The 15,044-nt window shown below is 41.8% G+C and overlaps 1 protein-coding gene across 1 annotated transcript in view; it reads left to right on the top strand.

The window, feature by feature from the left end:
• The window catches only part of CTNND2 (catenin delta 2), a 776,118-nt gene that overhangs the window by 354,228 nt on the left and 406,846 nt on the right, over positions 1 to 15,044 (top strand). Inside the window, exon 5 of the mRNA XM_073802014.1 lies at positions 1,904 to 2,076. Coding sequence (XP_073658115.1) covers positions 1,904 to 2,076 — 173 coding nt within the window. The remainder of the gene's footprint in view (positions 1 to 1,903; positions 2,077 to 15,044) is intronic.

Raw genomic sequence — 15,044 nt, 5'->3', positions numbered from 1 at the left:
CTCCATTGAGCAGTGACCTCCAGGAGGATAGGGACGAGGGGGAAAGCCCTTGGCTACAGTTCATCACTGTCGTCCCAGTACCTACCTCATTCTCCTCCATTTTGCAGTCAGTTCCCATCTGCCTCTGCCCCATCATTGGTCCTTCTTCCCTTCCAGAGGCTCTCCCACATCTCAGCCTGCCCATGGCCTGGGCATCAGAGACCACCCCTTGACTCCGTCTCAATGCCTGACAGCTTCAACAGCAGCAGTGGGGAAACTATGTTCTTGGCATCCAGAATGAAACTCTGAATGCACTCCCCGTAGATGCGTTATATTCTGGTGATTAGCCCTATTATACCATTAGTATGGATTAAATGATTTTTTGCAAGCTATCGCAAACTTCACCATCTGGTATGTACTATTTTCTTGGGACTCTGTTTTCTAAATTGCAAGAAAAAGGATTACAACTGTACTTTTGTTATGCCCTTCATGATGAAATTGGGACTGGATGGAAATGGTTTTATTTCCTTGCTTGACTTTTTTTCCAGAAACTGTATAGATTCCGAAATACCAAGTCTTACCTATTTTAGCTAATTGACTTGTTATCCAATATCTCATGATGAAAAACTATTTTTGCATTTTTTAGACATTCCATCAGGGAATTAGAGGGAAGGGTAAGGTCTTGAAGGCAAAGATTATGTGAACCTATGCTTATTAAGAGAAGACATGTTATTTTCCCACAAAAACAAATGGCCCGTGTCATGTCAAATCTGAAGTCTCATTTGAAATTAAAAAAACATGTTCTGTCCTTAGAAAGAAAGAAGTAAGGAACTTGAAGTTTGTTTATACTTATTAGAAATTATACTATTGTCTAAAAAACAGCCAAAGAGGCAGGTTAAGGATGGGATAATGATTATACCATAATCCATGTGTATATAATTACCCTCCTTCAAAAAAGAAGTGACTTTGTATGATGGTTAAGATAACATGAGAAAACTTGTGATGTCACGTCCTCCCTCCCCCACCCAACTCACTCTATTTACCCCAGTCCCCTCTCAAACACACACAGTAAAAAATAGTAGTATACTTACACTCTTCTATACTTCTTTTCATTCCTGAAGTGAGTATGAAATTTGATTAAAGAAAATTTGCTTACAAAGGAAATGGGCAAACTGTGGCAAAGATCCCATCTAAAAAGAAAGTAAGAAAATAAACCACATTTTCTCATACAAAGTATGATCAAATAATGAGGCCAGGAACTCCTTTCTCCATCACTTGTATTACCAGCCATGTTAGCAGCACCGATTTAAACACTGTATCTCCTCTTTGTTCTCCTACTGTGCGTTGCTGTGATGGCAAAGATAACCAGCCATCAGAGATCATGTGAGATCAGGGTGAATCCTACATTGTATGGGAGCCATTAATATTTTACATACCGTCTACCCTTCAGGCATTAAGGTATTACATCACTATTTATACAATAGAATGTGTTACTGATTGGAAGGTTTTGAGTGTTTTAGCATCCTGATAATTAAGTAGGAGACATAATTATATTAATGCAATTAACACGTATCAAAAGGTAGACCTTTCAGTTATTTCAAATGTTTCCGATATTGTCTGGTATAAAAACAACTGCTTGATTAACTAATTTGTCTTGTTAGAAATGTCTTTTTGTAGGTCAGGATGAGATCATTTGAAAAAAAATCTACTCTTTGGAGAACTTTTAAACCACCAAAAGAAAAAAAAAAATCCCACTTAAGACCTGGAGTCGAATTATACGGTCATTTTAGTTCTCAGAATTCAAAGCATAGATGGCTGGAATCATGTGCGTGTTATAATTCTAGGCTACTCTTCAATAAATAATACATGTCATTTCTGCTTCACTGAAGCTGTCACTTACTGCTCTAAATGACTTTCAATGCAGGGCCCAGCCTGCTCTCCCAGAGTGCACTCCAGCTCAATTCCAAACCTGAAGGGTCCTTCCAGTATCCAGCCAGCTACCATAGCAACCAGACCTTGGCCCTGGGTGAGACAGCCCCGTCGCAGCTCCCTGCCCGCAGCGCACAAGCCCGAGGTGCAGGCCAGAGTTTCAGCCAGGTACGTGCGGGGATGGGGCCCTCTGCTGTGTTGGACTTTGGGCTCCAAGGAGCCAGGCAGGAAGCAGGTTGTCAAATGGCTGTGGTGTCCCCTCCTGCCTTTTCTACGAGTGCTCTACAACTTTGGAGAGATGCCCTCTGTGCTGTGAGTGAAGGAAATGAATAATACAATATGATTATAGAGTAACTCGGAGTTATAAGCATATTTTCTGCAGGAATGTCTGTGAATTGCTCATGTTCTATCTGCTTTATATATACTTACCTATGTAAATATGCAAATGTGTGCCTGGTTCCTATTTCCGTGTTGATATGTGATGTAAATATGACATACATTCTGAGTTTGTAAGGGCACCTGGAACACATTTTCTCTCCATAAAAAAAAAAAAGCATGAAATTATTATTTGGGGTTAATCATATAAAGGAACACAGTATAAATGCATCAACACATATACAGAACTGTTCTGAAGATACTTGTGATTAGGGTAGGAATAGTTACACTTTGTCAAGTTTGATTTTGAAATGTGCCCTTAGTTGTTTCTTTAAGATATGTACTTGTTCTTATAGTTTCAATGTACACATTTATTAGCTGCAGTTAAAATCAGCTCTTGGTAAAAAGTGGCTACCAACCTCAATTTTTTTTCAAAAACATGTAAATGTTGTAATATGTGTGTGTGTGTGTGTGTGTGTGTGTGTACCATTTAATACTTCAGTTTTGATAATTTGGGGGTGCAGGCTGTATTCAATCAGCCCTCCAGAATTAATCTATTGGAGGCCTATCTTGTTTTAAGCTATTTTATACTTATTTTCAGTATAAAAGGGCCCGAGACCTTTTAATCTCTGTGCATTCATTCCTGGAATGAAGAACCCACAACCCCAAAAGCACTACTTAAACTGAAGAGCTTAATTTCATCCTTTCTGCATTTATTGGGCAGTGCCTCTAGGCCAGAAACCCTTCCCCAGGCCCACTACCTACCACAGGCTACTGTAACAACAAAACTCATCTCTGTCACCAATTTATGGTTATTAGGCATCCATATGTCTTTCCAACTAAACTAAAAGCTACCTCAGGGCAGGGCCATTTTCATCTTTTATCACTAGGCCCTAGCCATCCACATGGCCCCCAAGAAATGTCTGCAGACAGAGAGGAGGCAGTGAGAGTTAGAATGTCATCGTGCATTCCCGGGTGGCACAGTGGTTGAGAGTCCGCCTGCCAATGCAGGGGACACGGGTTCAAGCTCTGGTCCGGGAAGATCCCACATGCCGCGTAGCAGCTAAGCCCGTGCACCACAACTACTGAGCCTGCTCTCCAGAGCCCGCGAGCCACAACTACTGAGCCCGCATGCCACAACTACTGAGCCCGCGTGCCTAGAGCCCATGCTCTGCAACAAGAGAAGCCACCGCAACGAGAAGCCCGTGCACCACAACCAAGAGTAGTCCCAGCTCGGTGCAACTAGAGAAAGCCCACGTGCAGCAACAAAGACCCAACTCAGCCAAAAATAAATAAATAAATAAATTTATTTTTTTTTAAATGGCATCGTACGGTCACCATGAGATGCTTTTCATAGGTGATATGAACATAAATGAAGCATAAGCTGAAAAGTCTCAGTGCATTTCAACTATTAAAGTTAAATGATTGTCCCAGCTATCTATTAAAAACATGATTGTCTTTTTCAGGTAAAACCCTGATCCATCAGTGGCTTTGTAACTTTTACCTTCTTGTGATGCCAAGGTTATGTGGATAAAAGGGGATGGTAAATAAAACATCCCACTGAGATGGACCCGTCCCCCCGTGGTGGTCTAGTGCATGACCCGGTTCAGAGGGTGCGCCCACTTTAGATGGAGAGCTGGAGGTGTATGGTGCTTGGGAAGGGAAGGACCTCGAAGTCACTGAGTCCAGATCCACGCACACAGACTAACCCTGGAGTTGTGCTATTTCCCAGCTCCTGGATCACTGCTCTTTCAAAGCACTGGTCTGTTCTGCCTCCCTTACAGAAATGTTTTAGGACACAAGAGGGAATGTCTAAAAAAAAGTGTTTTTTAATTAATTAGAAAAAATTATTTGATATACGTGCATTTATCATATATACAAAATAGTCCTTATTGTTTGCTTACGTAAGAACATTATATAATGTTTGAAATACTGAGTGATGTTATTAGCATAGCAAACGTTATTAGATTTTTTAATCTTATTTTGTTTTATTAAAAGATGAAATGGAAGCTATAGGATATTTTTTCTCTAGGTATAGTTTTTTTTTTTTTCTCTCGAAAGCATCCCATTCTCGAAAGGAACTATTTTTCATCTTCCCATCTATACTGACTCTCTTTGACAGTGATACAGTGATCATGGTGGAATATATGTAATTTTGAATCCTTTGGAAGCAAGCAAGTGGATTACAGTCCTTTTTTTACCCTTCTATCTGTCCATACTTCTAGGTCCAAGGGGCCAGAAATATTCAGAAATAAGGAATATAGTATACTCAAATTAACCTATGAAAGGTATGAATTTAGCTTTTACCAGTTTTCTAGAACTTCTAAGACATGTAGCTAGTAAAACAATAAAGTTCTGCCTTTCTTTTATTTTTATCTTGAACTCATTTAATACTCATCCTTGGCTTTTTCTCATAAATATCTAAGACCCCTATAATTTGAGTTGAAAACATTAAGTCAAATGAAAAAAAAAATCAGATTTCCCATAGCTGGGCATCATGGAAAATCGAACTATCAGTATCAAAACAAAAAAATCAGTTAATTATCAACTTGATTTGTGAGCGTCTTATAAGCTCAATGGACACATAGGACTAACTGTTAAATCAAAGCTTTCTTATTTATAAAATTTTATAAAATTAATCGTTACCATGTATCAAGGCCTGGAAGTAATCTGTTTCACATACATCCTCTTATTTACTCCCCACAACAGGGCTGTACTAACATTTACATTTTAAAGATGCAAAAACTAAAACTCAACACATTTAGAGAAATTGTACCATTTTAAGGCAGCAGTAGTAAGAATGGGGACAGATTCTTGAATGAATTGAAGTCTAATCCTTTCGAAAGAGTGTTTCGTAGGTTTCCTTTTCTATGTTGACTGTTTCAATTAAATATATCTACAGCTTGACCCTATTAAGAGCTCTATACGTGTGGACAAACAATATGGCGATCAATCTACTTCCATGTTGCTGGAGTTATTTCTGTCATCCGCCAGTCGCCATGGAAGTGAAACAGTGAAAGCTCAAAGGACAGATTGGGCCTCACACTAAAAGTCTGCCTTAAAGTTTAATCAGAAAACTTGGTTGTAAAGATATCAAAGCTCTATATTTGAAGGCATCTATAAATGTGGATGTTCAAGGTGGTAACTTCAGTTTGAGCCAGAGGTTACTGGCCTACACTCATTTACCTGACAGGTGGGTGGTTGAAGTCTGAATATTCAAACCAGGGGGTTATTCGAATCCACTTCATTGGCGGGAGGGAGGCTGCCGGTGGATAGCGGAATCCTGTTTATTTTAGCAAAGTGGCGGATCTGGTACCGTGATTCCCTTTCAGCTTCAATATGCTGTAGTGTGAAAGGCGTGTTTTATTGTGACTTCAAAATCATGTCGGAGAAATGCTGAACTAGTAAATCAGTATTTTTACTCAGCATTTGGTGTTATAATACCCTTGAAAGCAGGGAGGCTACATCCCATTCCCGTAACATCTCCTTTGTTCCGATTATCCTAAGAATCCCTGTCTTCCAGGGGTTTTCCACAGCCCTGTGACACATTCTTTTCAATATTCTGAATGGCTCATTCCTTGCAGGCTAGATTGATTTTTAGAATATCCTGTTGTCATAAAGTGCCAAAAGGACCAGTAAAGTTCAAATAATGGCTCACAGATGCCAGACCAGGTTAATAAGGTCAATAATCTAGCTCATAGATCACATCAGAATATAATTTCAAAGGAATATCACGTTCAAAGATTCTTTCAATTTTTAACAAACGCGAGTTTGTTCAGCATAATAAATGTTTGTTGGGTGATCATCGCCAGGCTGTACTCCAGGCCCTGGTGCATAGCCTGCCTTGCCCTACCACGTCAGTCTGAAAGAACTCTGAGTCACAAAATTGCTATAAATTACTAAAATCCTTGAAAGTCGTTCTCTTCAGACTCTAAGATGAGTTCACGGGACTGGGCTGGAGGGGAGAGAGAGCGTAAGATCCTTCCCATCAGACCCCAAGGCCTTTCCAGAAAGTGACGTGAGCTGATTCAGTTACTCTTTGCTGCACCCCAGCGCTCTGCTCAGCCGTCCTGCAAGCTCCCCATCCCAGCCTCTAAGGCTGTGTGTAGACTACCCCTCCGTCCCGCTCTTCCTCGTCTGAGTCAACCTTGGGCTTTGTGTGGCTCCTGTGAGGTGCCCCAATCAAAACAGAGCTGCTTTTCCAGTTGCATTTATAGATCTCTGGGCTATTCTTTTTTTTTTTTTTTTTTTTGCGGTACGCAGGCCTCTCACTGTTGTGGCCTCTCCCGTTGCAGAGTACAGGCTTCGGACGCGCAGGCTCAGCGGCCATGGCTCACGGGCCCAGCCGCTCCACGGCATGTGGGATCTTCCCGGACCGGGGCATGACAGTCGGCAGGCGGACTGTCAACCACTGCGCCACCAGGGAGGCCCCTCTGGGCTATTCTTTAATGCCTTCAAGATGTTATGTGTGCTTACTGTATGCCATGAGCTATTATATGTGCTTGGGCTGGAGAAGTAAAGAGAACAGACATGATCCCTGTCCTTAAGGAACTTATATTCTAGTAGCAGCAATGGGAATTCAGAAAGTCAACACAGTGAATGAGTAAGTTGCATAGTTTGTTAGAAGGTGATGAATCCTATAAGGAAGGAAAGGATGCAGACTAGAATGAGAGGCCTCCAGAGTCCAGGATGGGGTGTGGCATATGGGGCCTTTGCCCCAAGTTTGGGGCAAAGACACGAAGGAGAAGAGAGGGAAGCTGTGTGGCTGTCTGGGGGACAGCAAAGGCAGAGGCTCCTGGATGAGGTGAACTGGCATGTTGACAGGACAGCAAGGAGGCCCAGGTGGCCAGAGAGGGGAGCAGGAGTTTGTAAGTAGATGGGAAGCCAAGTTGGCCATCAGTTGATCATCATGATGACCTTGTCCTTTCCTGGAAGTGGAAACAGGAGGTGGCAGAGAATTTTGAGCAGAGGCACAACGTGGCCCGACTTATGTGTTGAAAGCATCATTTTGTCATCTCACATATAACATCCTATAGTTAGTTGCATGGAAGTCTATCTGTTCCTATCAGATAGCCTTGCTGCAAGAGAGGAAACCATACAAAATTAATGTCCATATCTTGAGTGACTGACCCAGGGTTCACCAAATATTCATCACGTTCCTCAAACCGCAGCCTTCTTGATGCTCATACTGCAAGGGCTGTGGATGGGTGCAGAAGCTGGGTCTTCTCCAGGTTTTGCCTGCTTCCACTCACATCCAATTTCCTGTGCATTATATGAAATGCCGAACATAAAACTTCTGGTCCAGAAGAGTCTCTCTAAAAATGTTGGTTTCTCCCCATGGCCAAACACAAAGTAGTCTTATCAAGTGTTTCCTTCCTCAAAGAAACAAAATAAGCAAGAAATAGGAAAGTATACACCTGTACACAGAATACTGGCAAAGAAGTACAGGGACCAAAAGATTTTAAAACCACTTTCATATCCAGCAGAACTGAAGTGAGCCTCGTGTGCCTTCATGATCCTAGGAAATGCCTGCTTGCTGCAGGAAATTAAGAATTGTATGACAGTTTATTAAAATAAAGCTTGAACTGTGGTAGGTACACTAAAAAAGCGGTCAGCTTTTCGAGAAGCAACTTGCCATTTCTTTTGATCTGTCCCGTCTATTTAACGCTGCACTGCCTTTTATGTCTTAAAAGTTCTCATTTGTGCTATATTATAATTATAAATACACCATCTGCTCACTCCTGCCAGAGGCTGACGAGTTTGGAACATTGGTTATTGGTGCACTTTTACATCAGGTAGATGTGAAGGTCAAGGGAATGGAGAACTCTGGATGGTGGTGGGATGGACACAGAGACACCCAGGGCTCAAAGGAGGCAGCAGTCCCCCAATAAACGCCTGCTTCTTGATTACTGAATGCAAGAAGTTATACAGAGAGCTGGTGTGACATCACTCCAGTTTGCTGACTTAGGAAAGAAGTTGTTGCTGGTAGCACCTGTAAAGAGAAAAGTCACTAAAAAACTTGGAAACCACAGAATTGGTGAGATGTCTTTAGTGTAGAATGTATACACTATGCTGCATTTAGAGGAGAAATCATGTCATTTTGTATACGTTGTCTGGCATATCTGTGGGAAACTGGCAGCTTGTTTGTCTTTAAGGTAGGTTTCAGAAGATTACCTGTGGGAAATCCTTTCTCCATGCTCTGCTTTAAAATCTTATCCATTTTCTCTTTCCAGTAGAAATATATTTAATCTGGTTTCAATAACTGAAACATTTCTCGTTGTGGGGAGGGTGGGTACGTGTTTTACTATAACATTTCTTCTGAGTAAAGGTTTGGGGGTATTAAAGTTATACTACGTGAGCCCCTTGCTGAAGTAAAAGTCTTACAGAGTGTAGTTTTGCCAAGGCTCGTGTTTTTTTGGAAAGAGTTGCCATCAAAAAAATCTCTCCTAAAGATAAATTTCTATGACACGCATGTCATTGTTTTAGTTTTTTCTTCTCTATTTTCTTTCCACTTGGTAGACCATAGAAATGATCACGTGAAATACTTTTGAGAATATTTATTGATGATGACCCTAATCATACTTTTTATTAAAGGGATGTCAGAGGGAAGGAAAAACCAGTACCCAGCATGCAAAAGTCTGCACTACCCTGTTTATACTAGTGACTTAGGGGTCCTGGGCAATGGACCACTACCACCCCCTTCTCCTTCTGCCTGCCTGCCTGCAGTGACAGGGGTGATGTTGTTTGCAAGGTATTTCACTCTCTCTCTCTCTTTCTCTCTCTCTCTCTCCATCCCTCCCTCTTGATCGTCCATAATTTGTGGGCCCTCATGCAAAGAGAAAGCAATAAGGGTGGTCCCCATTATTATCTCAAACATTATAGCCCTTATTTAATTGAGATGTTCTCATCCGAGGAAGAAATTCTTTTCAAGTGTCTTCATTTTGCAATTACTTAAGTTTAATTTGCTCTGGGGACCACCTTTCAGTGTTAGTGTAACTTCCCCACCAGGTAAACCCAGCCTTCCTTTCCTCACTCCATCCCAGTGGTGATGCCTTCAGGGATGGTGTGTAAACTGTGCACAGAAGCTGTCTCTTCATTTTACGTTTCATGTGAGTTTTCACCCCAAGCAGCACTCCTCAAAGGAATTGCTAGACAAGGCACTTGATTTTATTTGGTTATTTCCAAAATCACATCTTTCTCACAGAACCAGGATTTTCTATCTTGGGAATTATTTAGAGAGTGGCCTTTCTTCTGAGGACAATTTCAGAAGAGAAGTTACTGAGATTTGGGGAGCCGTGATAGTAGTGTTCAAGCAAATTGATTTCATCCCAGAGAGTCAAGGGCACAAAACGTACTTTGGGGCTGTAGATTCAGGTTACTTGCATTGTACTCTATTACGGGCACACTTCATATAATACCGAAATGAGACCTTGGCATTTTGGAGTTGGCGGTTTCTTCTCGTTTCCAAGTTGTGAGAGCAGATGGCTCTGTCCATCTTCCTGTGCAAGCCTAGAACCCTGTGCCAACTTCCCCTAGAAAGTTCAACACATTCTCAGACATTCTAATCAGCAGCACGTAGCTGATATTACAAAATCATGTTACCAGATCGTTCTGGTTTCGCAATGGATTTCTTCAAAGATGTCATCTTAAAGCCATGTCCTCTTTTTTTTGTTTGTATTCAAAAGTTATTCAGGCTTCTTAACTCACTGAAAGAATGTTCTCTGGTCATCGCTGTTATGTTCTCACCACTTACTCCTATCTGTACTTGCATTCCTTCAAACACCAGCCAGACTCCTTCCCACCAAATCTACTCTCCATTCCTGTGTTTGGGCTCTTCTGTGGCGCTGGCCCTGATTCCTCTGCCTTCCTTTGAAACGTACTCTCCAGCTCTGCCTCTGCGACACCGTTTGTGCCCAGGAGCACCATTCCTGGCGGTGACCTCAGTCCCTACAACCAGGGTGACCTACAAAAGGGAGAAGTCGTGAGATGAGTGATGCCAGGAAAATGAAAAGTGATGAACACAGTCTGCTGGGGGAGCAGACTGCTGATCCCAAGTCATTAGGCTCCCATCTGGGAGGCCACAAAACACAGGCTCCAGCTTCCCATTCCTGACATTGCTGGCCCGGCTGCCCAGCATTCTGGGCAGATATTCCTCCTGACCCGGAGTTAGGGGCCTCGCTGACAATTCCAGGAAACTTGGCAGGTCTAAATGCATCTCCACAAGGACTGCTTGTAAATCATGGGTCTGCTCTATAAAACGTGGTTGTGCTGGTGACAGTGCTAACTCATGATCCAAAGTCACGATTCCTTAGAGAGTTCAGGCTGTCAAGTCCCTTGTTAACTGGCTGTAAGCATTGGGTTTTTGTTTTGGTCTTTTGAGCTGCCAAATCGAGAGTGAGGCTTAAATAAGTTTCCAAGTTTGAAGAATTTTTCCCCCTTGTCACCCTTATGCTGTCTCTACCCTCTTTACAGAAGATACAACCTGAAAAGGTCAGGAAACAGCTATGCTGAGTATTCAGGCCTAATGCCATGTTCTGGTCCAAGAGAGCCATATTTTGGGGGTTGGAATTTCCCAATAAAAAAACAAAACAAGCAATGTAATTGTGAGCCAGATATTATTCTGTAACGACAAAAATATAGCAATTTTAGATCTCCAAAATAATGTCAAGATAATGTGCCCCAGACTCTGCCTACTGGAAACTCTTTAATCAGAGCATCTACTTAACAGTTTTCTGCTTCCTTGTCAATTGCACATAGATGGGTTCCCCACTTTGGAGGGGTGGCAAAGACATTTAAAGTAGTCCTTTGGTTTGAGACTGATTCGGAGAGCTGGGAATGACAGACCCAGTAGGAATTGTCGTGGTCAGTAGCCTGTACTGTGTGATCCAGGACAGTATTGGGGCACCATCTTATCCAAATGTTTCCAAAAAATCTTGTATCATCATTTATCTCTTATTTATCATTATCAGTCAAAAAATGTTCAATGCTCATCACTTGTACACACACATTTCCAAATAGTAGGATGTAATAGTCATTAGTTTAAGAAAAAGTTAAGTTTTAGAACTTTAACATTGGATTTACAGTTTTATTTATAGTTCTAACATATGTTTAAGGTAGAATTGAGCTTCCATGACAGTAAAGTAGATGAAATTCTATGTGTGTTGAAATGTGCTTATATTATCTTTAATCCAATGACCTAGGTCATAATAAACCATCCTATGAATCAGGCAGCTGTCTTGAAATGTATCCTTAAGAGTTGCTAAATGAAATTACATAATGGAACAAAACATAAACACAAGAGTGGAGATAAGCTCCCAAAAGATTACTCTTTGTTCAATTGATGCTAAAAATAATTTTTTCTGTTTAGCCAAGGACCATTCTTAGGTACTTATTATTCTGTAGACTATTGGAATGGAGTATAATACCCCCAGGTTATTTATTAAAAACTGCAGAAGGGCTTACCTAACTGTGCAATCCAGGAAGGTAGCCACTAGATACATTTGACAGTTTAAATTCAAATTAATTCAAATTAAATGTGTGTTAAAATCAGTGCATGTGTCTAGGGCCCATGTGTCTAATGGCTACCATATTGGACAGTACAGATATAGAACATTTCCAACGTAGACAATACCCATCTTAAAATGCATATACAGTTTTATTGTTTATGTTTTTCTTTTTTACTTGTAGAAAAGTTACTGGCAACATTTCACCAAGATCCTACCATATTTTAAAAGGTTTTTGAATTGGTTGCTATAGCCTGTCAAAATACCTGGAAATAGTTTGGCGGTTCTCAAAACTTTTATAGATTTGGGGGCCATTTAAGAATCCTTATGAATAATATTCAGCAGAGTTAGCACTTCTCCAGTTGGAAGTTCCAGCATATTAAAGGGAAAATAAATTATTTGCAAAATTTATTCTAGGTTTCCCTAGGATCCATGTTATTCTAATACTTAAAGACTAGAATACTACATGATGTTGTTTTAATTTATATTAGGGTACTTTAGTATTTATTTTATTGAAAACTATGCTACTAGGGAATAGGATCTTTGAGGTCACATAGGGTTATTAATATTATATATCCAAGACATACCAAAAAGTATTTGTCCTGTTGTCAGCAGGGAACTCTCCTTAGACCCTCTGGGGTTCTTTCTCCTCCTCATGTGCCTGTGGGAAAGATTTCCAGAAATTCCTGTTGGAGGCTTTTCTGTCACTTGACAGCTGGGTTCTGCACAGTGGAATGTTGCTCAGGCCCCAGGAGAGCTTCCAAAGAAAAGTGAAGAAAGACAGTCCCTATCTGCACCTTAGCAGTAGTTCTCAGACCAGCAGCATCTTCCGGGAGATTGTTAGCCATGCAGACCCTCAGGCCCACTTCAGAGCCCTGAATCAGAATCTCTTCTAGATCAGAGGCTTGCAAACTTTAAACAAGCATCATCATCACCTTGAGAACATGATAAAACACAGATCCCTGGGCCCCTCCCCCAGAGTTCCCCACTCGGTAAATGTGGGGTGATGCTGTTGCTACTTCTAATGCTGACTGATGGAACGGGGACCACACTTGGAAAACCACTGCTCTAGGGATGACTTGTTCTTATATTCGATTGTACATTAGAATCACCTGGTGAGCGTCCCCAAAGCCTGATGTTTGGGTCCCCCCTCCAGAGATCCTGAATTAAATGGCTAGTGGATACAGCCTGGGTACTGAGATTTTTTTCAAAAGTTCCCCTGGCAATTATAACATGCAGCCATGTTTGAGAAGCCCAGGCTATACATTTCATGCTCAGAACTTCTACTGGGAGGGAAGCACAATTAGATGTAAGCAGCTCCCCACCCCCATGACTCTGGATGATATTAGACAATATCTCTGGGGTCCAGGTGAGTGCACCAGCTCTGCAGAGCTTCTCCACCATGGAAACCCTCATGCCAAAGCCTCGGGACCAGTTTTATTAACCATTCCTTCACTAATTCCACAAACATTCGTGGTATCTCTGCTATGAATCCTTCTTGTTCTCGTTGCTGGAGGCGCATTACTGAACAAAATCATGGAGCTTACATTTTACTTCCACTCCTACTGTTGGACTCAAAATAATTGCTTTGTGATGCTAAAGAAAAACCAGAACTGGATAGTAGTTAAAGTGGTAAATACCGTTTCGATTCAGAAAAGAATTTTTAAGTATTGCACTAGGGGAAGAGAGATCTCAGTATAGAACTGGGCTCAATTTTGAAAACAACAAGGAAAAGGAGGAATGTTTAGCCAAGGAGTAGCTTGGAGGTCAATGGGTGGAAAATCACTAAGAGGAAATGTCAGGGCTTGGGGGGAGATTCTGGCGAAACAGACCTAACAGGATTCTTGCTGAAGACAGGCCAGAGTGCTGCGACATTGCCTGGGAGATGGTGGAGAATGAGGAACTGGAACAGGTATGGAGGGTGACCAGACACTGAGAGTGGAGGATTCTTGCTGAAACTGGGCAGTGCAGAGCCATGTTGAGAAGGGAGTTCAGAGGAGCCTGACTAGAGTTTGGTCAAGGAGAGAAACTTTGTCAGTGGATTGATGAATACATACATATACACACCCACATATGCAAATATGTGAAATATATACATCATATATGAATAAATACACACACACACACACATACATCTCCCACAGAATGTCTTTCAACAGACTCTCTTCCTATCTAGGATACTCTTAATAGAGGATTTTGATATTGGTCCACTAACTCCCTCAGATCTTCACATGAATCTGACATCCAGATAAAATTTGGAACGCTGTGTGTGCGATGGTCTGTTTTTTGCCAATTGCAGTTCCAAAGCGAGTGGAGAGGCAACATTGAAACTCTTAATGTAGAGCATCTGTTCCGGTCTCTCTCTCTCCCCCTTCCCTCCATCTCACCCGCATCCTCCTCCCTACCTAATTCCCACCCCTAATTTCAGAACCTGCTCTCCCCAGTTTCTCTTTTTCTGTGTACAGTCCTACCCCCTTTTCACACCAGCCTGCTCTCAAAAAACTTTTCTGCTCCTCCGGGAAAGCCTGGAAGATCCCAGAGCTCCTGCCCAGAAGTGGTTGACAATGTAGTGTTTTCATTCGAATGCAAATTTATCTCTGGATCAGATTCAAGGAAAGTGCTTTCCCCTCCAACTGTCTCTCCAGCTCCACCCCAGCCCTTGTTGTCTTTTGTGTTCTTGAAAATAGACCAGAGGCAACTGGCTTTCAATTTGAAGACACAGCTGCAGGGGGCTCTTAAAAGCGAGCTGGAGAGAGAGAGAGAGAGAGAGAGAGAGAGAGAGAGAGATGCTGAAAGATTTGGAGCCCAGCGTTAAAATCTAGAAAAGGGAGGGTTTTTTAGTCTTTTCATTTACAACTGCTCTGCTTCCTCTGGAAATGCTTTTTCTTTTAAAGCCTGAAAGCCCAAGCATATTTATTCCGACTTCATATTTTCCCCTCCTTTTAACTTATCCACAAAGAAGAACCAACGGGAAAATGGCAACAGAATAAACTCCACGAAGTATGCTTATTTCTTACGTTCTCCAGATAAGTAGGCAACTTGGCCAATTTCAGAGGTAGAAACTGTATCCAATGAAATGCCCGTGCGAGTGGGGGGCGGGATGGGGAGGAAAGGCTGGACGCCTGAATTTCTCGTTAAAACTAACAGATCGGGACTGCCTGCAGGTAGATCCCGATGGCCCCGCTGGCTGGCCTTTTCAGAGCGTTCGGAGACAATTGCGATGCCTCTGCTCTTCCAGAAACCTCTGAGATTTGTGAG

Source organism: Tursiops truncatus, chromosome 3 (genome assembly GCF_011762595.2).
Source record: "Tursiops truncatus isolate mTurTru1 chromosome 3, mTurTru1.mat.Y, whole genome shotgun sequence".
Classification (NCBI taxonomy): Eukaryota; Metazoa; Chordata; class Mammalia; order Artiodactyla; family Delphinidae; genus Tursiops; species Tursiops truncatus.
The sequence above is the reverse complement of the archived record's forward strand: the minus strand, read 5'-3'. Positions and strand labels throughout refer to the sequence as shown.